At 42.0% G+C, this 25,846-nt stretch overlaps 1 protein-coding gene across 11 annotated transcripts in view; it reads right to left on the bottom strand.

Moving 5' to 3' along the window:
• Positions 1-25,846, bottom strand: part of pbx1a (pre-B-cell leukemia homeobox 1a) — a 78,791-nt gene continuing 52,945 nt past the window's right edge. For 6 of the 11 annotated variants that reach the window (XM_076097717.1, XM_076097720.1, XM_076097721.1 and 3 more), the window contains 9 exons: positions 10,942-11,186; positions 10,504-10,560; positions 8,976-9,166; positions 8,517-8,652; positions 7,553-7,712; positions 6,507-6,619; positions 6,015-6,074; positions 5,167-5,256; positions 1-2,451 (listed from right to left, as the gene is read on the bottom strand). In XM_076097717.1, the coding sequence (XP_075953832.1) occupies positions 2,359-2,451; positions 5,167-5,256; positions 6,015-6,074; positions 6,507-6,619; positions 7,553-7,712; positions 8,517-8,652; positions 8,976-9,166; positions 10,504-10,560; positions 10,942-11,186 (1,145 nt within the window). In that variant the 3' untranslated portion in view covers positions 1-2,358. The remainder of the gene's footprint in view (positions 2,452-5,166; positions 5,257-6,014; positions 6,075-6,506; positions 6,620-7,552; positions 7,713-8,516; positions 8,653-8,975; positions 9,167-10,503; positions 10,561-10,941; positions 11,187-25,846) is intronic. The other 5 variants (XM_076097722.1, XM_076097723.1, XM_076097725.1 and 2 more) reach the window with 5 other exon arrangements.

The raw sequence follows: 25,846 nt of genomic DNA, 5'->3' as shown, positions 1-25,846 counted from the left end.
CTTGAAAATAGATTGAAAAGATTACATTTTCAGATAGAAGGGGCTTTGAATAGGTTTGTTTGCTCCTGAAAGTCCAAGAAGAAGCTGAAATCCTGACAAACACTGCCTATCTTTTTATCTTTCTTTTTTTCTGTCAGAGTCACTGATATCTCTCCACTGTTACATAGACTTGAATGTAGCATCGTGTGCAGGTGTTTGTCTTGTGCATGTACACTAACATGTTGGAAAGGAGCCATAATAATAGGCAGGGAGCACAGAGAGAGCATAAGAGGGATGATTTCTACTGGCAGCCACTAACCTTGATTGACATCACAACAACAACTTGGCTTCTCACAACAGTGACTGTGATGACCGTAAGATGCCTCAGCGTGATGCTGAGCAACATGAAATGAGCATTTTGCTCTCTTGTAAACTCAACAATAAAAAGACGTTTTTTGAAATGTATAATCTCGCAGTATTACATATCATTTTTAATGTGTTGAAAACCCTTTCCAACAAAGCAAGTCAAGCACAATGGTGCACATAAACACATGTTGAAAGTTCATGAGCCAATTCACCAGAGTGGGTATAAGCAAAAAAAAAAAAAAAAAAAAGTAATAGCCTACATTAAGCATACCATAAAAAAATAACAAAATACAAAGAAGCCACACAACATAAAAAGTGTCTATAAACAAGGTTAGACTGCTCAGAAAACACATTATTTGACATAATGACTTGTCCCTTCTTTAGTGCTTAATGGGTAACATTTACAATGTTCATAAATGTTTTATACTGAAAGAAAGAATCAGTATGACAGTACAGAGACAAGCATGAATTCAAATGTCTACATTTGTTTTGGGGTCAATTCTAGGGTTACTAAAGCAGTACCAGCAGAATAGTATAACGACTTGAATGTTTTATACTGAAATAAATGTCCAGAAGAGGACACCATTCATTAAAATGAGGAACATAACAGTATCTTTACACCAAAGGGTCCTCGTTAGAGCCGAGCAGCAGTTCAGGTGCATCCAGATGCTCGTTTCATGGCGATGATCAGTGGCTCCGTGCTGAAGCATTTGTGGACCTGTGCTGTAGATTCAGGAGCGAGGATCCACCATAAAACTCTATTAACATAATGACTTCCCTGTTTAAGTGGATTGTGGTTCATGTATTGAAAAACAAACTCAGTTACAGACGCTCTTGACAAACTTTCTCCTCCGTAGAAAGTGATATTTCATCTCGTATTCCTTTCAATGGAACAGTGTTATTCACTTGATTGTAGCACCAGAGCTGAATAACAGGAGATGGTGATTTAAATGAGAAGAAAAAGACATAAATGCTGTTTATATTTGATGAAAGAGTAGATTACAACTGACTTCATGATGACTTTTTTTGACCGTTTTTTTGTTTTGGTTAAATCAGCATTTTGGCATCGTCAAAAACGTTTCTTCTGTAGTGGTGAAGGTGGAAAATAATAAGAAATATCATAAAGCATTCAAGTAAATTAAAAGAAAAGGTTTTCTCCTTGTCCAGCATAGAGCAAAATTCCTGTTTTTTTTTCTAACTGCGTCAGTGAATCCCGCAATTCTGTCACTGTAACTCCACCAATATGCTGCAGAACCAAAACCAACAGAATAAAAAAAATGGTTTGCTTTTAAGTTATTTCCTCCATCTTAATGAATGATGTCAAGCTTGTCCGATTTGATGACAAGTATTTATTTATTGTTTTACAGATAACATACTTCACAGGGTTACCTTAGAGGTAAAATCTCCTGACACAACTCTGGTTTTGACTCGTCAGAGACAGAGGGGAAGATGGACATACTTTTATCAAGCAAAACATTGTAAACAACTGAGCAATATTTAGGTCTAAATGGCGTACCGTAGAACAGGTGAGAGACAACAAAATGTAAGTAAGATGTGCCTCTTGCTTGCAAAGACAAAAGTTTCATTTTTACAAAACAAATAATGGTCACTGACATATTTTTTCTACTTTTTTTTTTTCGTGGCTGAGAGGTAGAATGACGTATTTTCACTTAAAACCAATGATTTGATTTATTTACTTTATCATATCATTTCATCATTATGAGTGAAAACATTACGAGTGAATAAGTAACCCCAGCCCTCTGAATATAATGTGAAATCTGTACAAACGTCTCCATTGATTGCGGTCTTGTTTTGATTTTTATTGTCAAACGTTTTGTTTGTATCCCAAATGTCCAACGTTATAAGCAGAGGAAATATTACTTTTTTTTTTTTTTCTGGTTAGAAACTCACAGTACCTTTCCAAACTGTGGGGCAGTGAATTCCTTTGTTTAATACTGTAAATAGCAAGGTCAGTCCATGGTTTGTGTAGATGCGGTGTAGAGATGGATATATTCAGTTGGAAGTATCCGAATGAACGCTTCCCGGTCCTTCTGTGGGCGATGTCACTGACGAAGGAGTCGGAGCATCTTGCCAGCCACCGTTTGTCTGTTTAGATAAGACAGGAAATAGTTAGCTTCATGGTAACACTGTAAGATACAATATTGCCATAAAAGTGTCTTTAAGGATTAAACCAAAACAAACAATGAATTGATCCCACTAACAAGTATTGCCTGTGTAGATGAAGCCTGATATAACGTATTCCTATGTGCCATAGAGCTACGAGAGTTACTATTGTAAACTTTTAAAAAACACATCAGTGAGTCTCAATGTTCGGTGGGATGCAGAGATTCCTCATTACCATAAACATGGGCACAGTGTATACTTATTTTGTTCTTTCCATGGGATTTGTTGACATGACTATAGATATATAATATCACCAGTATTAATAAAAATGAATGAAACAAGACATATTGCGTCACTATGATCACCGTGGTCATGTGTTGCTTTTAAAAATATATTCAGTACGTAGAAAACAATTTCAATTTGAGATAGAAGGGCTTTGAGTCCGTATATTTAGTCTGCTACTACAGCTACTTTACAGTCAGTGCGAAAAACTGCCAAACACTGTTTTTAAGAGACTCTTCATTCGAAATATCATCCCGCCACTTCCCTCATCTCTCCCTCCCAACGGCTGACATAATGTGAGATAAACAGAAGAGATGAAACACAGAATACGCAGACCTTTCATATATCTCAGAACATACCCCCGAGATGGTTGATAAAAGAATACATTATCACAGTAAAAAAAATAGCTCGTTAAAATGGAGGCCTTCTCAAATCACGATAAAAGGTTGACTAAAGACCATTAAAGACATTAATTGCAATTTCCACGCTATTAGCGAGAGCGGCGGACGTGCTTTGGCAGCCTCTTATTTCCAAACCCTGTTATTTTGTGTAAAGACTGTCTGTCATCTTATTCAGAAGCAAGAGGGTGAAAAAAAAGAGGAAAGAATGAGAAAAAAACATTTCCAGTCTCTGAGAGAGGCAACACCCACCAGCAATTTGAGGGGTGTAATTGCTGTTCAAGGATAAAGAAGGAGAGGTGCACCACAAGAGTTCACTGAGTAGATCTTAAATAGAAAAAAACGTCATCTGCGCTAAATAAACACACTTAATTCACTGGCTTTGCTGAAAGACTGCATTTTTTTGGTTAAAGTGCATTTTTTATAAAAGAACTATTAGAGACTCATATCATCATCACCAATATAATTGTTATTATTCTTTTGTGAGTCTTCAAAAATAGTTGTTTTTAATTGGGAAGGATGACAGCCAAAAATACATTTCACAATAAACTGTCACAATTAGTTTTAACGATAAATGCTACGTTTTCTGTTTTTCTAATTCATCACCAGCATGATATTTTTTTATTTCTCATGGTGCCTCATTTCTAACTATGTTTGTCCTGATTATTATACTACGACCTCCTAATATCCTCGACTCATCGATTGGTTGAACTTCTGTTTGTATGCCCCTGGTTGTTGTCGCTATCCTTAGTTTAATCATCGGAGTCACAGCGGTAAACATCTGTTGCTCTGAAAAATAAATCTTTGAGGAACACAGAAGTTTGTTGAATAACTAAAAGATTTTTTTACCCACTCTCAATTTGCAACTGTATTTCCTAATTCAGGTAACTAGAGATTATATATCTGTTTGTAAAACAAAAGCATAACATACAAAAAAGTGAATGCATTATTAAAATGTTGAAAAGAAATAAAAAAAATATTTTGGTTTAGAATATTTTGTTGTACAACTTGAGAAAGAAAATGTGTAATTTCTGGCTACAATATTTTGTATCCAGATTGTTAGAAGATTAGTGGGATGTTTTGTTATGTTCACTGGCTATTTATTTTTCACAAAATCGTATGGTTAGCTCTGTGAAAACGATTGTTTAATTGCCAAGCCCAAATTGCACTATAGTTTGGAGGGTAGTTTTGGTTCTACACTTTTTCATAAACAAAGTGTTGTCTGCTTTCATCAGTCACACACACCAGCACAGTGTATTGAACACCTATGTCCAGTGGAGCCTGTTGTATGTTGCAACTGGCTTCATGCATCCATGTTCTTATTTTAGCACGAGGGGTGTTGCAGGCTTGGCTGTCAGTGCTGCTGTTCCTGTGGATGAATGATCTGACCAATGTGCTTGGACTGTTAGCCCAAAGCCCCGCTCTTTCTGTCCCTGTGACTGTCGTATTGATTCTGTTCAACCCCGCGCAGCCTGTCGCTATGGATCTACATGCTAACACACTGCCTCCAGTGTTGCCTGTCCCGCCCCGCCCAGCCCAGCAAGGAGACCTAGAAAACTGGCCCGGTCTGTGACAGGCTACTTAAAGAGTTATTTTAAGAATTAGCAACCTGGAACTTTTTTTTTTTTTTGTGACGCCAGTTTAGGGAGGTATGACTTGTCCTATGGTGCCAAGGCGAGAGTAGCATCGGGAGGGAGGATGACACCTGTGTCCTTGTTCCTGTCGACTGCAGGTGTCTCGCTAACGCTAATATCCTCCGACAGACCAGGAGCGTGTCCAGCTACTCAGCCTGGTGGCTGCCTCATTGCCTGCCACCTAGGGCACGACTGGAGCAGGGGGGGGGCAACTGGCTGGACAGCAGCTCAACACCGGCAAACTCTGCTAAGTGGCATCCTAGCGTACGCACAGAATTACACAATATACACATCCTGCAACTGGGGACATCATTGCAAACTAAGACAGCAAAGAAAATGTTGAGAACGGAACAGAGAAGAAGGGGCTTGTTTACAGGTCTTACGTTGATGCCCTGTGGACTGTACATCTGGCTGGCTGCGAGGCTGTCACTGTATCCTCCGGTCTGGCTGATAACATGGCGAAGGGTATCCACCTGGAACAACGGGGACACACAGACAAAAGGCCTGGTCAGACAAAAGCTCTGGATAACAAAGACAGCCATGCACAAGGAAAGGTCAGTCTGATAGTAAAAGGGTACCAGAAACAGGAAAAGGTTACAAACAGCGAATCAGAAGGATTTGACTGCCACTACAAGCTTGATAACAAACGTTGCAAACGGACAAAATACAAGAAAGACGACAAGAAGTAACTAATTATAAATGCATTTGTAGATGTGGTGAAACAATATGTCAAAATCAGACATTAAATATACTTTGCAACTCGTTATTTAACATGTAGCTGAACACTACTGACAATAGTATTCAGTGTATACGCAGACAAAGAGACATTTCTTCGTGACACTAAAGCAAATGCTCTAATTAAATTTCACATCGAAACACGTTTACCCATCGTGGCTGCCAATAAAAACACGGTGCAAGTGAGGTCACATTTTACATCATTTTGCCGCCATTTTTTTCACAGATTCACTGGAAGCTGCTTTGTAGCTTTTGGCAGAGCAGCCCGTCAGGTTATGCATCATGAAAACACACCTGCCATATGGATTTCACAACACATAAGACTTCTCTACTCAGCAGGCCAATTTACTCAAAGTTGTACTTTGTCTTTTCTTTTTGTCTTTCTTTTAATTGCACAGCCCTGAGAGCGAGGCCATTCTGACATCCTCGGAAGAATAATCCCCTTAAAGTTACATGAGTCTCAATAATTAAAGGCCAACCCTGAAGACCTCTTTACCTCTTTTAAGGGTTGTCCTTTTGCATATTCATGACGACCTAAAGCATTTGGAGAGCTGATCTGAATAGAAAAGGGGGGATGGAGGGATAGAGAAAATTATGCCAAAAGCACTGAAACCAAATCAGAATATCACCACGGGTGGTGATTCCTTAATCTATGGTGAGAGTTGTAACACTTAGAAACACTGTGCTGGTCATCACTGTCCACTGGGGCAAGGTCAGGGAGCTACAGTGCACCAGTGGCTATGTGAACTCTTGTCAGGAGCGCTGATGAATGTTGCACCGTTTCCAAAACTGTCTGCAGTCGTCTACTCAACTGTGGGTTGACAATGGCTTCCACATTAATGTAAAGCTTCGGGCTAAGTGTAACCTTTGTTTCACTGTGGAGGTCAAGTTATTGGGGGCATCTGCACTTCTAGACTGGACAGTGGTTGAACAGTTTTCTCAAGAGTTTTGTCAGCTTTCGGTTCTCTAAGCTCGGAGAGGCGCCTACCTGGGATTGTATGTTGGCCCCAACCTGCCCCCCTTGGTACGAGTCCCCATTGAGGGACTGCACACTCATGAACAAGTCTCCGGAGTTTGACATGTTAAAAGAGCCGGCAGAACCTGAGAATACACAGAGGCAGAGAAGAAGGAAGGGAGCGAGAGAGTCGGACAAAGAAAGACAAGAGAGAGAGGAGGTAACAGGGAAGAGAAGAGGAACAGAAAAAAGGAGTTAAAATGATCATGCATAAGCAAAAGAGCATTAAGTGGGTTAGTTGAGGGCAGCAGGCGTCATGGAAAAGGCTTTCTCTACAAAACATGCACGCTACAGATGCAGTATGTGCACATTAAAATATCACTGAACCATAATTCAGGAGGAAAAATCAACCAGCAAGAACCATGAGACAGATAATCGTCATAAAACTGTTTAAGTCCAGTTAAAACAGGCCTTATGGATTATATTGTTGTTAAATGTCCGTGCTGCTAGTGTTTCATTAAGGAAGTAACAATTGATCTGCAGGAAGACCCAAAGAATTGTCTTCGTCCTTTAATGGACCCCAGCTCCCCAGATGTAAAGAGACCATCGCGTAACTTGATTTCAACACCCGGTCCTAATCCAATACTGTCGCGAAAGTCTCTATATGACAAAAGACTCCGCTTGCCCTCTGAGCAGCTTAATGGCATGCACAGGGTCAACCGGACAAGAGGCAGGAAAAATTAACGTCCACAAGACCAAGAGGTCAATAACAGAGACAGGGGGGGGGGGGGGGGGGGGGGGAGAATGAGTGAGAGGCACAGACGACAAAGGCTGCGAAGAAAGAGAAATACTGGAACAAGAAGAGCAGAAGAGCCGCATTATATTACCGGGTTAGTTAAAGAGAAGAAGAGACTAAATTCTTGAGTTGGAGCTCAGGGGGGACGAATGAGAACATCATAGTGCTCTATCTCGTGCATCGACCTGCACCGGTATGAAAAGAATTGACTAATTCTTCAATCTATAAAGCTTTTTTTTGATACAACCCAGTGGTCTGTAGTCTGCTTTGTGATTCAGCTCACCTGCTGAATTGGGAGTTGACGGGGAGTTTGCCTGGCTGCCCTGAGCAGACACACTGGTTGCGCTGACTGCGGTCCTCGCTGCGTACATGTTGGCCTCTTCCTGGAACTTGCCGATGTTTTTCTTGTATCGGATTCTCTTGTTCCCAAACCAGTTTGATACCTGTCAAAATAGCAATGACAGGAGACACAGCTGTTGAGTTGTAACAAATTGAAGCAGAAACAAAAACACCCAATGAGAGTCCGAGGAACTGGTAGCATTTTATTTGCAGTGTTGAATAGTAATACTTAATACCTAAGCCTGGATTTTGGTTTCTTCAGTACCACCTTTTAGCACCAGCAGTCTAGGCTGCTATGACATAATTGGCACATGGCACATGGCGGATTATCAGTGGTTTGGTTGTAAAACACCAAACAATAAATCAACACCAAAATGCTTCTTTTTTTAAAACAATAAAGTAACGGACCAGATCTATTTGGAAATGTTACTCTTCTATTCTTATAGCACTGTTTTCCACCAACCTGTGTAATCACAAATGCACAGTAAACATAAGCTGCTGCTTGGACAGAACCCATTCTGAACATACAAGAACAAGGATCTACGATAAATTGAAAAAGTACAAATTCAAAATACCATTCATAAAATACTGTATGAATGCAACAAAAGTCAGCCGATGGTGGTATCAAGTGATTATAAATTGAGATTCACTTCAGTCAGTGTTGATATTTAGTATCAACCTATCTGTCCATTGTTAATAATACTTAGCATCAACTGAACATAACCGCAACATTGATAACAATGAGGTCATTTTTACCCAAAATGTTGAGAATGCATTTATTGTAAAATACAGCTTTACTAAGTGACTCCAATCAAAGTCAGCTGGTTAAAGTGCCACTAATTTAGAATATTTGTGACCAAACAATTGACAGCACAATCTAAGTAGATCGCTGAGTTTATTCTGGTTACCTGCGACACTGTGATGCTGCATTTCTTGGCCAGCTCTTCTTTGGCCTCCTCGCTGGGATAAGGGTTACTGAGGTGGGAGTAAAAGTACTCATTTAGGATCTCTGTCGCCTGTTTGTTGAAGTTCCTCCTCTTTCGTCTGGAAAGAGAGCAGAAAGGGGACGGACAGATTAGAGATTAATTAACAAAAAACACTAACGTTCTTCATTTGCACCTTCATTTAAACCAGGATAGTTTAGTTTATATGAAAAAGTGCTGGAGCATTAAAGAACGGTAATTAAAATGCATTTAGATTTAAAAAAACAAAGAAGGAAATTTAACAAAAAAATCCAGTTAAACACACAATAGAATCCGTCTGACCAATGGCAACAAAAGTAAATAAACCTTTCTAAAAAAATAATTAAAAAAAACACTTTGGAGCACAATCTTTGAAAACTAAAGGTTCGTCATACACATACAGACCTGGCGTCGAGGAAGCGCGAGCGCAGGATCATGACGGCCTCGCAGGTGCTCTGTTTCAGCTGCATCTGGATGGAGCTGAACTTGCGGTGGATGATGCTGACCATGCGCTCAATCTCTTTGGGCGAGATGGGTCGTGTGCGAGACTGCTCCCTCAGCAGGTTCATCACATGGGTGGTGAACTCATTGCACGCCTGGATGCACAGACAGACAGGATTCATAAAAAGAAGAACTACCATGGAGGCTCAACGGCTTCAGACAGAACAAAAGGGTGAAATTGGATTCTGGAGAGGCTGCACCTTCACTGGGTGGGCCTTGGCCTCGCAGAAGCAGTTCTGACAGTGTAACAGCGTTGGAGGTAATAAGAGCAGTCTAAATTAAAGCAGCACACACGGTGCGCTGTTTGACGGCAAACAAATGTAGCAGTGGAGTCGTACAGTGGAGGCAGCGAGACTCGCGGTGTTCTGAATATTAAAAAGACTTCTCTTCAATGGAAGAGAAGATGTGACAAGTGAAGAGGAATCTAAAATGACAGCTGGCTTTCAGTCCCGTTAACGTTCAAGAGGTTTAAACTGTCTCCCTCTCTTTTTACTCCATCTTTCAGTCTACCTTGTTCTGTCTCTGTCTGAATCAGTCACTGGATATGACTGCATTCAGAGTCAAGGTGTCTGTTGCTTGTCAACACCAGGGTTACGTCAGTCAAAGTGATGCACCGAGCAGCCGTTCTGCTTGCACACACACGGCAGACACTACTCACTCATACGTGCGCGAGGTGTACGTAGCGCGGTGACACAAAAATGCTCAGGTGTGTATTGACTGTGACAGTTAGCGATGACTAGCCTTCCTCGGAGAAGATGACAAACCCAGGACGCTTTGACTTCCGAAGGGAATGACAAGACGTTACAGTCTTTGGAAAAGAGCCGGTGTGTGACTGATATAATGGCTGCTTGCCTGCTGAAGATAACATCTCTGAAAGGCTGTCTTGTCATGAGAGCTGATTTCAAGAGCATTACTCTTAGTTAGAAATTCTCAGGATAATAACTCCTCCGTCATTTTCACCAACGTATTCCGATTTAGGTTCACAGATGGAGCTTTTTCCAGCATGCATTAGACAAAGGACAAGAAAAAAAGGACACAATGCCAAAACACAATAGTCACTCTCATATTCTTAACAATTTAGAGTCTTCAATTGAACTCAACTGCGTGTTTATTCACCGTAGAAGGAAACACAGGAACTTCAGGGGGAACATGTAGACTCCATTAAAAAAAAAAAGGACCAATACAAAGTATCAATCCCTCATTATTTTTCTTGCATTTATTCATATTGTTTTTGTTATCCTAGAAAAGAACACGTTCTTTTCGCTTCCTCCTCTCTGCAGGGAGAGGTCAGAGGTCAGGTGAGCTGGAAGTGGTGTGAATCTGCGTCATGTATCCCCACTACATCTTACACATGTTTGCAATTGAATTACGTCAAGCCACATATTTGTGCACGTCAACAATGTAACATATTATAAAGATTAAAATCACTGACATTTTTTTTTAAGTTTTGCCTCTGTCCATATCCACCACCAGTCGGGACGATGTCCAACTTTTTCAGTAGTTGCACATTTAAACAGAAAAGAGAAATTTAAAATTACAACACATCCTACAGTCGTCACCTGCGTAGTGGGAGGAGTTTGGAAGAGGAGAGAACATTGATATGAACTTTCTGTCATGAAACAATGAAATTTGGACTGAAAACAGGACATTCCCCCAAATATTGACTGTGAAGGGAACATAACATTTAAAACAGATCTGGGAGGGTTGTATTAAGGCTTAGCAGGTCAATGAAGTCTACAATCCACATTTATGGTATGGTACATGCATTTTTTGCATTTACTGATAAAATACTTACATGACAACATGAACATGTGTTACAATAAGCTAATTAATAGAGAATAATAACCGAGAAAATACTCTTCCTCCCCACCTGCTCGTATTTCTCCAGCTCTGTGTGGTAAATTTGTCGGATCTGAGACAGCTTGGCCCGGTAGTCGGAGTGTTCTGCTGAGTTGTCGGCACCGACGCCGCCAGCGGCCGCTGCGGCGGCTGCGGCAGCTGCCGACCCGCCGCCCTTCTCCGGCCCGGCCACGCCCTCCGCCAGCAGCATGTTGTCCAGTCGCATCAGCTGAGGATCCGGGGGCTCCTCCTCCTGTGCTCCACGGATACTGAGCACTGTGGAGGACAAGGAGAAGATGACATGAAGACAGTGCTACTAAAGAGTCCTATTTACATGGCTGCTCAAAATGTGCAGCGAGGGATAATAATTCTGCTATGACTGAGAAAGAGTCTTAACTCCAGCGTACCAAATGAACTCCCTGAAATATGGCCATCGATTTTAATAGTTCAAGTCTGTGCCATAAAACCCTGCAGCCGCACGGAGGCTGGCAGCTCGGCAGGACCATAAAACTATCATTCCATCGATTCTGACCATCATTTCATGTGAAAAAAATAAATAAATTAACACAGCCTTTTACAAGAGTTCATCTTTCATTGCTCTCCTTATGCTCCAGCTATTAATATCTTCTCGGATGCTATCTAAACAGTAACGCAAAGTAATAACACATGTTAGGCTCAGTGTGCTAACACAAAGACACAGATCAGACGAGGAGATTACAGAAAAATCCTATTGCTCCAAAACTGGATGAAGATACTCAAATTGAAAATGTGATCACTACTTTCGGAAAAAGTACAATAAAGGTCAAATTCATCATTTCATGTGTGATCATTACGGTCAATTATTTTAACACTGAGAAACAATTTGTTTTCTTCTCTCATCTCAACATCAAACGGGATGTGGAGTTATTTTGCATTGCTTCTGCCCATATCATACAAATAACTACTATATTACCACACTAACATCACGCCTGGAACACACCAGTGCCGTATTCAGAGTGCTGCAATCTTCATTTGGCAGGACTAAAGGATGCTTTTACGACTGACACCGAGGTCTGTTTACACACTTGCTTGGGGCTTTTGAACCTGCACGTATTCACACACCTACAGGCACTCAGCTCTCAACTGACACTCAGCTCCCATGGTGTGGCGAGTGAAGTGTAAACACAACAACGACAGGCCTGCTGAGACAGACATGCACAAACAACATACACGCAACGTACACATAAACGGCTGCGGTCGTGCACACATCCACACACCCAGATATTCTGAGAAATATACGTGACAAAAGTCTCAATTTGCACCAAAAACTATTTGAACGATGCTGATTCAACTACAATCCTGGAGTATAAAACATACAGGTATATCGACGTTAATTTGTATTTAAAGATCAGCTGCGCTGCCCTGCCTCTTTCTGCCACCAGAAGGCTCCCTTGGTAAAGCAGCAGAGTGTCCTGCTTTTCTCAAGAGGTGCTGAGAACCGCCGACCAGGTGCAGCCCTCCATTCCAGCCACTGTCTTCAAGGACAAAGACAAAACCTACGCAGTCACGACATTTTTCACAAACACACCTTAATCTATGCATCTATCAAAATGTTTCAGGAAGACGATCTAATACCCCCCCCCCCCCCCCCCCCTATGTCTGGTGACTGTGGATGGTGAGGGCAAATGACAGGTTGTGTGACAGAGCAGTAAAGCCACGCTGCAGTCCACAGTCACAGCGACGGCTCTTTTGTAATGAGGATGTAAGGTTGAGTCGCCCTGTGACCTTTCTGGCGAGCGGGGGGTCCAGATGGATTCCCGGGGGCCGCACGAGGAGCTTGTCTACCCTGGTCCTCCTCTTTTCAACCCCCCCCCCCCGTCCCCCTCCCCCTCCCCACCTCCTTTTTCCTTCCCTCTCTTTTCCTCCTCCGGCAATAACATCATCCATTCCCATCAGCTCCAACACGTGAGCGAGCTCAGCTCAAGAGGCAAATGTCAATGGCTATCAGACGGCTGGAAAAGGTCAGGAGTTCAGATGGGGAGCAGACGCATGTGCGTGTGGGCGCGTGTGCACATGTGCTGGTAGATGAGTATGTGGATATTTTTCATGTGAATCACACCGGCGGGAAATTATAACACTCGCCAGTTTCATTCTGACAAAATAGTGGCACATCCCAACCAGAGGGGGAATCTAATGAGCCTAAGAGTGATTTATTCATTCCCTCCGAGTCCCAGAGTGCACAACTAAAAGCATGAAATGGATTAAATAAATACAATTAATAAGGAAAATCAAACAATTCACTGTGCTGTGGCATAATTACCCTAACCACAGCCATCAGCTTTATTTATTTCTGTTCAGTAATAGCAATGAAATCGATTAGACCTTGATGCCAGTCAGAGTGCTCCTTGTGAACTCTGTAACCATGGACCATACATTAACATAATCACCTGACAGACACAAGGGCCCTCTATAACAATACATCACATGCTCCCAACACTTTATTATCACACCAAAAACCTTTTATACGCACCTCCTAGTCTGTTACTGTTGCAACAAAGGCACGAAGTCCATGCTGCTCTGAGATTCCCTTATTCCAGTTATTACAGTCACAGATTCCTATCTATAAAAGGAAGATGGCCATCATCTCATCTTGATCATTACCGACAGACTTAATTGAACAATGAGAGGACACAATTCCCCCTCTCTGTCGCTTCCTCCCTCCCTCCCTCCCTCCCTCCTTCCTCCTCTCCTTTGTGCATGCTCTTGTATAATTCCTTCCCTGAGATGTGGGGCACTAAACCCAAAAAGGCAAGGCATAAAAAATAAATGCGCATCATAAACAATCCCTGAGCCCTTTCCTGAATAATGAATGGAATTCTAAGAATAAGCCTTTGTTTTGGTTATTGACTAAATTAATTTCTGCTATTTTACTTCCTTAAGGGCTGGCTCATACCCATCGCCACACTGCCTGCTGTTTGCAGACAACAGGAGTGTAAATAAACATGGCGATTAAGCCACCCACTCATACAGGGGGAATCAAGGTGCACACAACACAAACACACAACACAAACATACACACATTGTGCATGGCTGTGAGCACACACACACACACACACACACACACACAGGAAAAATACACAGCTATGCACATTGGCAGACTACCCTAAGCACCCAGCCTGGTGCCCTGCGAGTGCTTTTAAATGAAAACATGCTTAATTAATGATGTTGAAGTATTCTGTCACAATTAGGAAGATTTACGGTCAAACAAGGCAGCAGCGATGTCCCTGACAGCCATGATGAAAGTTTTCCCTTCTTGTCTCTGACTGGCAGCGAGCAGCCAACACTGGACTGGATCCATTTCCCATCAATACAGTAATGCAATACACTCCGCAGTTTAGTGTATACGCACGTGTGTGTGTGTGCGTATGCGTGTGTGTCCTTCCTTGCCTAGCGCTGCTCCACATCACATGACCCCAGAGAGGGCCAGGCAGTGGCTGTGCTCTGTATTGATTGTGTGGGCAAACGTCATCTAGGGTTTCAGCAGTTAATAAATCAGGCCTGCTCCTGACACGACCGTGTGTGTGTGTGTGTGTGTGTGTGTGGGCCTGTCACAGACCAGTCAGCAGGAGTGAAAGCGACAGCCACATGATAATGTAACATCACCACCATTCATCCCTGCCACACAGCATTCTGAGACAAAACAACAACAACCTAGGAACCTGAAAAAAAAAGCAGCTTGATTTACAGCAGACATGACAAGTATCACTAATACAAATCCTCCCCTCCCCGCTCCTTGAAGGAGTTCAACATCCTGCACTCATCTGCATTTGATGCGAGCCCGATGAAGCCGTCTTCATAGGAAGCAGCATACTGACCCACACACCAGAGGTAAACTACAGTGCTAAGCAATGCTATTATCATTACTGAGAACACTAAATGAATATTGTGTTACATTACGTCTAATGTACTGTATATGTGGCCATTTCTACTAGATAGAATCTGGGCTTTAATAAAGAAAAGAGCAATCACTATGGAATTACTAATCATACCTCACAATAAAGTCTCTGCCATGAAAACGATTGCTCTAATCTAAATATTGTGTAATTAACATAGTCTTAAAATGTTCTTTTGTGTAACTTTAGCTAAAAGCTAGATTTGCGGTGTATCCATTAACTCATGGAAAACTTTCTAAAGCCCAAAATATTCTTTCTGACACCAGATAATGGGAAAGTGTTTAAAGACTGCCTTAGCATTACACTCGTGTAAAAAAAGAAAATCAAAATTGATGCAGCAGAACCAGAGACATCATCTTTGTTATTCCATACCTTCCCCTGCCTTGTCAGAACCCGGCACCCTAAATTACCCACAATGCAACTCAACAGAGATTCGGGTGCGTTTTGCCAGTAGCCGCTGATGTAGCCTCGAGCAGAGATAGGGAGCGTGCTAAAGAGCGTTAATATATTTTATTTCATTTTCAATCTTGTAGTCTTCAGCCCCAACCCACTCTGACTCAGGTGACATCAATTGTGACGTCACTTGAGTCAATTTATCAGACTTCTCGCATGCTCCCTCTGGAGCCACAAAGGCTTTACACAACGTCATTCACACACAAAATAGTACTCCCCCAAGATCTGTAAACAGACAACGTGTCAAGTCAGTGTCCACCCTTAAAATGTTGTCCAGACCAAACAAACAGGAGAACGAGGGCTTTGCCTAAATAAAATTGGCTGGAGTAAGATTGTTTTTGAGCAATGGACATATTACACTGGGTACAAAAATGGTATTGAGATTTAAACCCAGCCATACCAATAAAGTATTTCAAAAAGTGCCTCGCATAGTAGAGGTAAATTACAGTGCTAAGCAATGCCATTACCATTACTGACATTATATCTCTATTAACTGTATATGTGGTCGTTTCTACTAAATTGAATCTGAGCTGTAATAAAGAAAGGACAATCTTTATGAAGTCACTAATCATAGCGTAAGTCTATGCAATGAAAACTATTGCTCTAATCTAAATATTGTGTTGTTTACGCTGTACTGTAAGATTTGCTAGATTTGTGGTCTAGCCGTGAAACTTTCTCAGGCCCAAAATGTTCTCTCCATCACCAGATAATGGGAAGCTGTGCAACCTCAGTACACAAGGGCGTAGTCATAAAGCACCTCTAAAACAGCTTTATGTTTTATCAGCCATCTCAAGTATCATGTGCAGAAAGGGGGCAGAGCTGGGGTGTTGTATCTGACACTGCGGGTGGGGGGATGGGGGCTACCAAGGACAAGGAGAAACACCAAGGAAATACTGGAGGGACAGGCCGAGACGAGGAGATGTGGATGGTACAGGCAAGGAGGTGAGAGAGTGACGGAGGGAAAATGAAAGGCGAAAAATAGAAATGGAATGGGAAAGCGAGGTGTCAATTAAAAAAATGAACCCCAGTGCATTTGGGAGGTGACAGCTGGTGGGAGACGAGCTGACAGGCGTCACATTAGGCGGATTTGGTGGCCGCTCCCCTCATCCCCTCCTTTTTTTTCTCATCTCCCTCTGTCTCTCTCACTCTCTGGCTTTCTCCACTGGCGATCGGAAGTGAGGCAAGAACTCAGCTTGGTGTTTTTCAGAACAAGTTCCCCCTGCAGCTACTCCTAATAACGGTAATTATCTTCATCATCTGAGGCTTAAGCAGGCCAGTTTGAGGCCTGAGGGGCTGGCCTGATAATGAGGCAGCCAGCACCAGAGGAGACGACCATTCAGAGCACCGCCCTGCCACCAACGCAGAGCACCCCCATTTAATAAAAGCCTTCATTAAAATAATTCATTATGCAAAATAGGCAATACATTAGCCCCCTGGCTGTCAGTCTTTCTTAAGATTTCTTAAAAAAAATATATATATATATATTTTTTTGATTGAATCAAACTCATGCTCAGTCAATGCACTTTTAACAGCTCCAGGGTTGCACTACCACGCTGAATAGCTGAGGAGAAGTCACGAGCATGTGGAGCAGCGAGCTGCACAGTCAGCCCTTCAGCAGAGAGACAAAGACATCTATGGAGAGACGGAAAGAGCACGGGAAAACACAATGTACACAAATAACTGGTCACACCAACTTCTTGTGAAAAGCTGGGCTTGGTATCATTTCACATTAAATTTTTTTTTGAACCTTGGACGTTGCCTCTCGAGACAGTTGCTTCAACGATGTCATCCTGCTAATAGATCAGACGCTGCTTCTATGCTTTCTTTTTAGAGAACAAACAACGTATTTGGTTGTTTCTTTTGGAGAACCTGTGCAAATACATGGGTCTTGAGGGGGCTGATATGCCTCAACAGAACTGCTTGTCAGATAGTCAAACATCTCTGGAAACTACAACAATCGGGCATTCACACACACTTCACGCAACCATTTGCCCTTTTCACTCATTTCTTACCATTTACACAACTATTTCTGACACTTTAGAGCTTTAGATATTTGTTAATTGGATAGTTTGAGATTTTTTACTCACAAAGAAGTTGTCCACTCCATGAGGAAACCTTCATTATTCTGGCAATAGGGTCAGAAAATGTCATCTAAAACTTCACCATCCCAGGAAGAGCTGATTTCAAGCAGACAATGGTATTCCTGTCATATTGGACACTATCAGCTCTTTGTCCTCCATACAAGACAGGCAGACAGGGAGGAGAATAAATCATTAAACTGTTACTGTAACTTACTTACCAATTTGTCATTCTCCTTTTCAAATATTCCAGACACATTTATTTGTGAAATTAAATCACTCAGAATCGTCCTTACCACACGAATATGCACGAACATTAATGGTTTGTATTTAAAGTGTTCCAGGACACCCAACAGAAGTGAACAGCGCATCGCCCATTGTAAATAATTAGAACATATTCCAACAATGAATCAGCTTTTTCCTGCTCAAAACTATCCTTATTATATCGGCCCTTAGAAATCTACTATCAGTCGACCTCTAGTTAACATTGGTATTATTTTTCTTTATGCTATAAAAATACTTGAAAATGTCACAAATTACTGCGGACAATCCTAATCTATTTCCTTAATGTATCAAATTGTGATTAAATTTATCAGCAAATAAATGCCTCTGACCAAATGACAGCCAGCCTAGTGATGCTGTCCCGGGCAACAGTTGGTGAGGAGGTGACGTGTGAAGCGTTCGGAGCCAGGAGGAGATGGTCCATGACAGTTAACATCCTGCCCTAACTGTTGCCCTACAAGCCCTCCCTACGCACCAGGACAAGACATGAAACAAGCGGTCCGGTAACACAATCCTCCTCAGGTCCCCGTTGGTGTGTGTTCCTGTGCGTGGCACATTTCATAAGGCTCCGCTCTTTGACTGGTGATGAGTTTATGCTAAGGTAATTAACAGTAATTAATCCTTAATTACAGCAATTAGCAGAGTCGCAGTAAATTAAGCCACATCTGGAGGCACGGAGCAGGGCTAGACAAGTAAGGGTGGGCTTTTTGACAAGGGGGGAGACGCAGAGACAACGTGGCGGAGATTGTTTGGGTCTACCTGTGATGTCCGAGGGGTTCCGTCCCTGCTCCAGGCCGTCTGCTGGGACCCGCGATACACCGCGTGATCTCAGAGGTGGCTGATGGGGGCAGGGTCCAATGAACACGGAGGGCTGAGAGAGGAGGTTCATTTCTGAACGAAATTGTTTCATCTCAGGGAGTAGGGCTCCCTTAAGCTACCACGCAAGGACACCCACCATATGGCCGCTCACAGACAATAGCGCCGGCAGGTTCTGCTTCGCCGTGCTCGGCTTCACTCGACAACACGCTTTTTACACAACGTCGCTAGATGGCTTGTAGTTTGCCTCTCTGGAAGAGCAAAATGACACCCGCTATGTACAGGATACAATACAGAGAAGAGACACATGCTGCTGGTTCATTATTATTGTCCTGTACTGCAGGAGTAGGCCACCTGAGGCACGTGACAGCTTAACTAAAGGGAATTTGTGGGAAATATTGTTGTGCTCTCTCATCCGCATGCCAAATTATCTCTTTCACAGCCATTGGTTATTTACGGTAGTTTAGTTAATTTTTTTCCCACCCGCACTCTGCGGAAGGAAGGTTGGTAGGGTTAATAATTTCAACTCTGATGTGCATGCTGTCATAAGGACGGCAGCCTTCTTGTAGAGAGCTCTCATATATAGGACTACAATGTCCTGATTATGGGAGACAGAACGTTATGCACGTTGCCTAAACGGATGGAATAAAATTACAGGTCTGTTGGAGATTTATATGTTCACGTGGTGTCTTAATTAGACTTAATGTTAACCCTAATATTGATATGGCACAATGATTAACGAGGGAAATTCAAAAATGGCGCATCGTAGCAAAAAGGTTGTCGAACCCTACTGTACAGGGTTCATTGAGAGCCACGTGGTTCAGTCTGAACTATACTCTACTATTAAAAAAGATTCTGAGTGGTTACTTAGATTATACCATGATGCATTCTATCTCCAGTGGGAACAATGTCTTCCATGATGACAATGCTCCTCTCCATAAAGCACAAGTGGTCACTGAGTGCTTTGAATGGCACGATAATGCTGTTAGCCATACGCCAATATGTCTTCTGTAAATAGATATGATCTGATTGTCTCTTCTATATATAGGCGGGATCCAAACTGAGCCCCTGCGTATATATACAGTATCTGTGCATCTCGGGTCAAGTAAGTGTTACACCAGGAAGTACATATCCTTCCAGATGATTAATATAAATTGACAGGTAAGGTCAGCTGTGATATTCCTGTATATACTGTGATGCTTCTGTCTTTACCTCCGATATTTTGGAGACCAACTCTAAGACTGTCTGGGTTGGATCACTGGCTCACTCTTTAGCTTCCCTCATGGCTGTCACACAGTGGAAGCCCTGAAGCTTTTCCCACAAATTCAGATCACAATCTAACAAAACTACACAGGACACTTTTGTTGTCCCATGACGAACCATGGAAAAGCTAAAAATATCAGCATATGACTGAGAGATTGAAACTGCAGCTTTTTTCATTTATTGATCTCACAATATTTTGTTTGATTATTCAATTCAATGTCAAGTCCAGGCCTGCCGCTAAAACAATTATTTCTACTATCGATCAATGTGCAGATTATTCTGTCAATGGATTGTTTTGTCTATGAAATGTCAGACAATGGCAAACAATGCTCATTATACTTTCAATACGACGCATTTCAATTGCTTGTTTTATCCGACTGAAAGTCCAAAACATGAAGGTCTTTTTTTTAAGCTTGTGGTTGAATATGACAAAGAAATATCCTCATATTTAAGAGGCTGAAACCAACAATTGTTTGGTACTGTTTCTTGAAAAAACAATATTGTAGTAGCTGCAGATTACTTTTCTTTCGATCAACTAATTGATTAATTGGTTAAAAACCCAAAGATCTGATTGTAATGATACAAAGTAGAGAAAAGCAACAAATCCTCACATTTTAGCAAATGTTGGGCATTTTTGATTGATCATTAAGTTAAATGATTAAACGAATACCTGTGTTTGCACATGGCTGAAACACTGCAATTTGTTTTCAACAAGTGACTCACTAGTCATCTACTGAACATCAAAAAACACAAGTCAAAAGTGCCCCTATAACGTCAGCTCAAGGCAGTGTATCAGCGTAGAGTCTGGCAGGTGGACCGATGCCATCCAAATGGTAGATAGGCTTTGAGGACCATTAATATTGTAACACTTGAGAGATTTGCTCCAGCAGGAAATACAGTCTCTCCCTGCATTTATCAGGGGAGCTTCTCATCAAGGCAGACTAAGTCAAACCGGCTTTGTTTTGCTGCGTGTGCAGTTTGTTTGGACGCTGTCACGGCTACGGAAATCCCTGTGAGGTTTACTGTTTGGCCGAGGCCCGGTGCTCTAAAGACTGGTGATGCTTAGTCTGCCCCTAGCTGTCAGGAGAGAAAAACAACATTAGGGATCACTGTCCGTTAGTGAGACCAGCTCCAATTCACACACACACACAGATGCATTTCTTGGTTATATTTTCAACCTGCTCGATGTACCAGATAAGTGACGGTTTGCGATGGATAAAAACCCTGTGCCAAAAAATGGTTTTCCATAAACAAAATTAACTTAAAAGACAAATGAAGGTAGTTCCTTGTGCATGACAGGTCGCTCGTGACACAGTCCTAATGCAGGTATGGTGCAAATAATATTTGACTAATGCTTGCTGTGGGAAGCTGCAGCATCTGAACTCACGAGGAGAAAAGCAGAAAAGGTGAGTTCACGGCGATGCTGTATGAATGCGCGTGTGTGTTGAAGGGGGTCAACTTAGGATAAAGGTTTAGAGCTGTACCAATGACTATGACAATGCAATGCCTGTAGGCAGAGAGAGAGAGAGAGAGAGAGAGAGAGAGAGAGAGAGAGAGAGAGAGAGAGAGAGAGAGAGAGAAAGAGAGACATAGAGAAACACAGAGGCAGAGGCAGAGAGAGAGAGAGTGTGTGTTTACAGCAGAGGTAGTGGTCCAGGCAGTCTAAGTGGCCTAGCTGGCAGGCCTACCACGCCACTAGCGGATAAAGCCTAGTCATTAATCACAGGCCTGTGGGATCGTCCCACTGTAGCAGAATACTGGGTCAGGGGGAGCTCCTGCTGTCAATCATGTGTGTGTGTGTGTGTGTGTGTGTGTGTGTTTTAGTGGAGTGGGACTGTAAGCGGGGGAGTGTGTTATTGATGAGAATGTGTCATTTTGCCTCCAGCTAAAAAAAAGCATATAGTACTGAGGAATTAATGCATTAATGCAAACACAAGCGTGCAAATGCTAGACTTCATTTACATGAAAAGCACGTCGAGCCATCCGTCGGGAATGAGAGTACCATTTTCTGCCCTAAAAGACCCGCTCGCTGTAACGCTACTATAGTATGCAGACCGCCCTGTGGCGTCATCAGCACACGCCAGGAACACTAATACCCCATTCAAATAAGAGCGACGTGGGAGTATTGAACACGTTCAACCAATGTTTGACCCATTTCTTTTTCATGCTTCTTTTACAGGAGGTTACTACATTGTCATTGTTGACTAACACTTGAGTCTGCAGCTGTATAGCTCCATAGATTTTACTTCACAAAAGCACACGCTGACCCATTCAAACCAATGTGGGTTTAAAGTGAGTGTAATGAGGGAACTTTCATCTGCACACGTGGTCATCACATCATTTCTTTGGTCTTTTAAACACAAAAATCAATGCTGCTGAAACAGCCCAAACTCAGGGACAACAACACTGAACTCTGGCTGCCTTTCAGTGTGCCTTTAATGACACGATGTAAAATCAGAAATCCATAAATCCTTCTGCAAATGGTAAGACATTTTGTTTAGGTGAGCCTGTGCTCGTCTCTACCGATCAGAAGACACGAAGCGCTTGCATTGATGCTGTGGTCAGCTCTGTCAATACAGTGAAGTGCATAATGCAAAGGCAAGGATGCGCTCCTGTGTTGTAAGATCAATAAATACTCTGTGTTCATAAAAATGAGCCAATGAAATGTAAAACCTCACGTAAGATCAAGCCGCAACAGATGAAATCACCTGAAATGTACTCTCGTCTATCTGTGTTTAAACAGCTGCTTTAGTCTCACATTAGTGTCACAACAACCCATGTTTTCTGTGTCATTGCACAGTGTTTTAAACACACACGATATAGATGCTGAATATTTTCACTACAGTTTGTTCCGTAAGCTGAAAATTCCAAAATGTTGCCTTCAGGGGTTCAACCTGTGCAGATGGCACCCGAGGTACTGAGGAGCAGAGGAAGAGGAAGAGGAAGAGGATGAAGGAGGAGGAGGACGGTTACAGATAGAGTCGCAGTCTGCAGCAGAACGTTCAACAGTCAAGACGGCCGTAACCATGGAAACAGCGCCAAACCATCTATCAGGACTCCGCTCAGTTCATTTCAACCACTTCACCAAAACCGCTGCCGAGAGAAACACAGAGAGCGCCGCACAGCTGTGTCAAAGACGATAACGATGTTCCTGAAACATTCCCTTGTTGCGGTGACGTTATCCGGGTTTTAAAATAACCTCGTCACTTCTTCACACGCTTTCACACCTTTTAAAGAGGAGATTATATATTTTTGGTTATTACTTTTGTCTGCTGTCTTTTTTTAAAATAATTGTAAAAATCAGTTTGTACTTGAGCACATTAGGACAAAGCTGCAACTTCCGAAAAAGACACGAATAGTATTATCTTCACTTGAACGTCATCGTGTCTTTTAAAAATGTCCAAAAAAAGATGAAAAAAAATATTTTGTGCTCAGAAGTGAAATGTTTTCACATTTCATCTTGGCAGAAGAGATTTCTTCTGTAACACTGAGCAGATCCTTCTCCTTTTCCAACTGTACGCCACTTAGTTTTAGAAATATATATTATCAAAGTGAGTCAGTTATTTGTCAATTCATCCTGTTTAATTTAAATCTCGTCACATGGAAGCACATTACACATTCAAATGTTTTGCTCAGTCGTGTGGGGAGGGTTTTTAATTTTAGCCCCCCGCAAAATAAACTTGAGTCAATATTGTGAACTTACACTATTATTATTTGTAGAGTGTTATGGGTCATTGTGAAGCTCTGTAACTATTTTTGCACAATGACGTTACCCTAACAAATAATGCCATAAATCTATTAAAGCAAAGTAACATGTTTTTTTTCTTCTAGTTTGCGACTTCAGTATTATATACATGAATTTAACTTTATATGATATTGAAGTTCTCCACAGCCTCTCCTCCCTCCCGGCCCCCTGGGTGAGACAGCAGTCGTATTCTGTCGGTCAGCCTCTATATACACCTGCATCCCCAGCTGGACCTCTAATCCCCCCCCCCGCTCTACAGCGCTCTACTCCCAGCTGCCTGGGCTATTTATAGGCCCTGTTTCATTTCCACACCTGCAGGGAGGCAGAGTTGTCACAGTGGGCCCACAGAGCCTCTCCGGAATACTGCATGGGAATGAAAATGCACCTTGCTGATGCAGAAACTTATTCTTGTCACTCTCTCCCCGCGGACTCGCGTGGTACTGTTTTGTTGTGGATGTGCGCTGCAGTATGTGGTGCAAAGATAACACGAAAAAAAAAAGAGAGAAATCCGTGTAAATACGATTTCCCTGTGAGGAGTGTGAGGTATATATTGACACGTATGGCACTTTTTGAATAATCACGTGTGTGCAGTCACGCACACACACACACAAACAAACACCAGCTGGATATGTTATGAGTACATTTCCTCACAACAGGCTGCACGGACGCAACTACTTCACAAACTTGATTAACTAGAGCCAGGGAGGTAATGCTAAGTAAGTGTAACAACACATGGAAGTTCCTATTTTCCTCCTTTTTTTCTGTCATGCTTTTCTTCTCTCTGGATGTAGTGGGCTGAGGATCCAGTCAGCGGATTACATTATCAGTCTGACCTAGTTGCCAGCTATCTCCTGAGACCTGAGGATCCAGGCTTTCTGCACAGCCTTCCGCTGCTACAACACGCACACTGTGTAACTTTAATTTATCAGGGGGAAGAGGAGGGAGAAATGTGACAGGTTGACAGTTCTCTTTTGCCTGCCACTCTGAGCACTCCCTCTCCTCACAGTGTGCCGGTTAAGGGTCCTCGCCATGGAACAGTGCATTACCGAGAGTGACTTTTATACAGCGCGCAGGGTTGGAACCCTCTCATTAACGTGGATATTTAATATTGAGAGAATTAGGTGATTCAGGATGTGGGCAAAGAGCTGGGTTTCAGTCGTTGTTCCTCGATTCAATTATAAGAAAGGATGGTGGATAGTGGTGTAAAGTAGCAATACAACAGGGTAAAAATACTCAGTTAAAAGTAAAAGTACAGAAGTATCAGCAACAAAATGTAGCAAATGTAAGTCCTCATTATGCAGAATTGCCTTAAACCGTATACGTTAATGTTGTAGTTGATTGAGAGGGAGCTAATTTTAACTGGGTAGTTTGATACGTCGTATTTTATGAGCTTATTACAGGTTATGTATGTAATATTTCAAACTCATAGCTGATAATGGAGTACAAAGCACAATATCTCCCTCTGAAATATCGTGGAGTAGAAGTATAAAATAGCATAAAATGGAAGTATGCAAGTAAAGTAGAAAGCCCAGTACTCGATTAAATGTATTTATTTTCTTGCCACCACTGTTCATCTGAAAAAGGATGCACCGAGTCATTTCAGCAGAAATATATTAAAGTGTTTGATAATATAACACTGGTCCAGCATATACTAGGATTTTTCCATATTCTCTTGAGAACAAGGCCTCCATTCTGGGCAACTAGTGTTCAATGTATTTCATAAAATCAATCATGTCGCAATTAGTCAGGGAAAGGCATAATTTAGGTCGTTCAAAAGAAACAATTTAGAGATGTTATTCTAAAAGCACAAAGGACTTAGCAGTCCGCAGTGGCAGCATTTACATCACGGCACACTCGGTCCTGTGAAAGGCAGTACGATGGCAATACACCGCGAGAACAAAAGACCCAACTAATCAGCTTGTAGATAAAAAAAAAAAAAATTTAAATGGAGTTTGCAACAAAGGGAACACTGACGTCCGGAGGAGGGAAGGAAAGGTGAGTGTAGAACTGACTCTGTACAACTCAACGACATTAAACCTTGAAAGGGGAACGAATGTTCAGCAGAGGAAACATTACAGTATTTACGCTCCACGCGGAGCACATGGTGATAGACGATCACACGACATAGCAAAACAAGCTGCGCTCATTCTACACCTGTTAACATTCCCAATCTGAATGATCCTGATACTGTAACTCACAGCCAATTGGACAGTTTAACATTTCACACAATGTTTAGGCTGAGCAGAACCATACATGCAAATATGAGATATAGGTGAAACGCTCCAGTCTGTTTGGGTCATGACTGCTTCCCCCCAGTTGGAGCAAGAAATGGCCAATATGTTTTTTTTAGTGACAATTTAGGAGGAT

Source organism: Anarhichas minor, unplaced genomic scaffold (genome assembly GCF_050575085.1).
Source record: "Anarhichas minor isolate MPS153535 unplaced genomic scaffold, ASM5057508v1 ptg000024l, whole genome shotgun sequence".
NCBI lineage: Eukaryota > Metazoa > Chordata > Actinopteri > Perciformes > Anarhichadidae > Anarhichas > Anarhichas minor.
The sequence above is the reverse complement of the archived record's forward strand: the minus strand, read 5'-3'. Positions and strand labels throughout refer to the sequence as shown.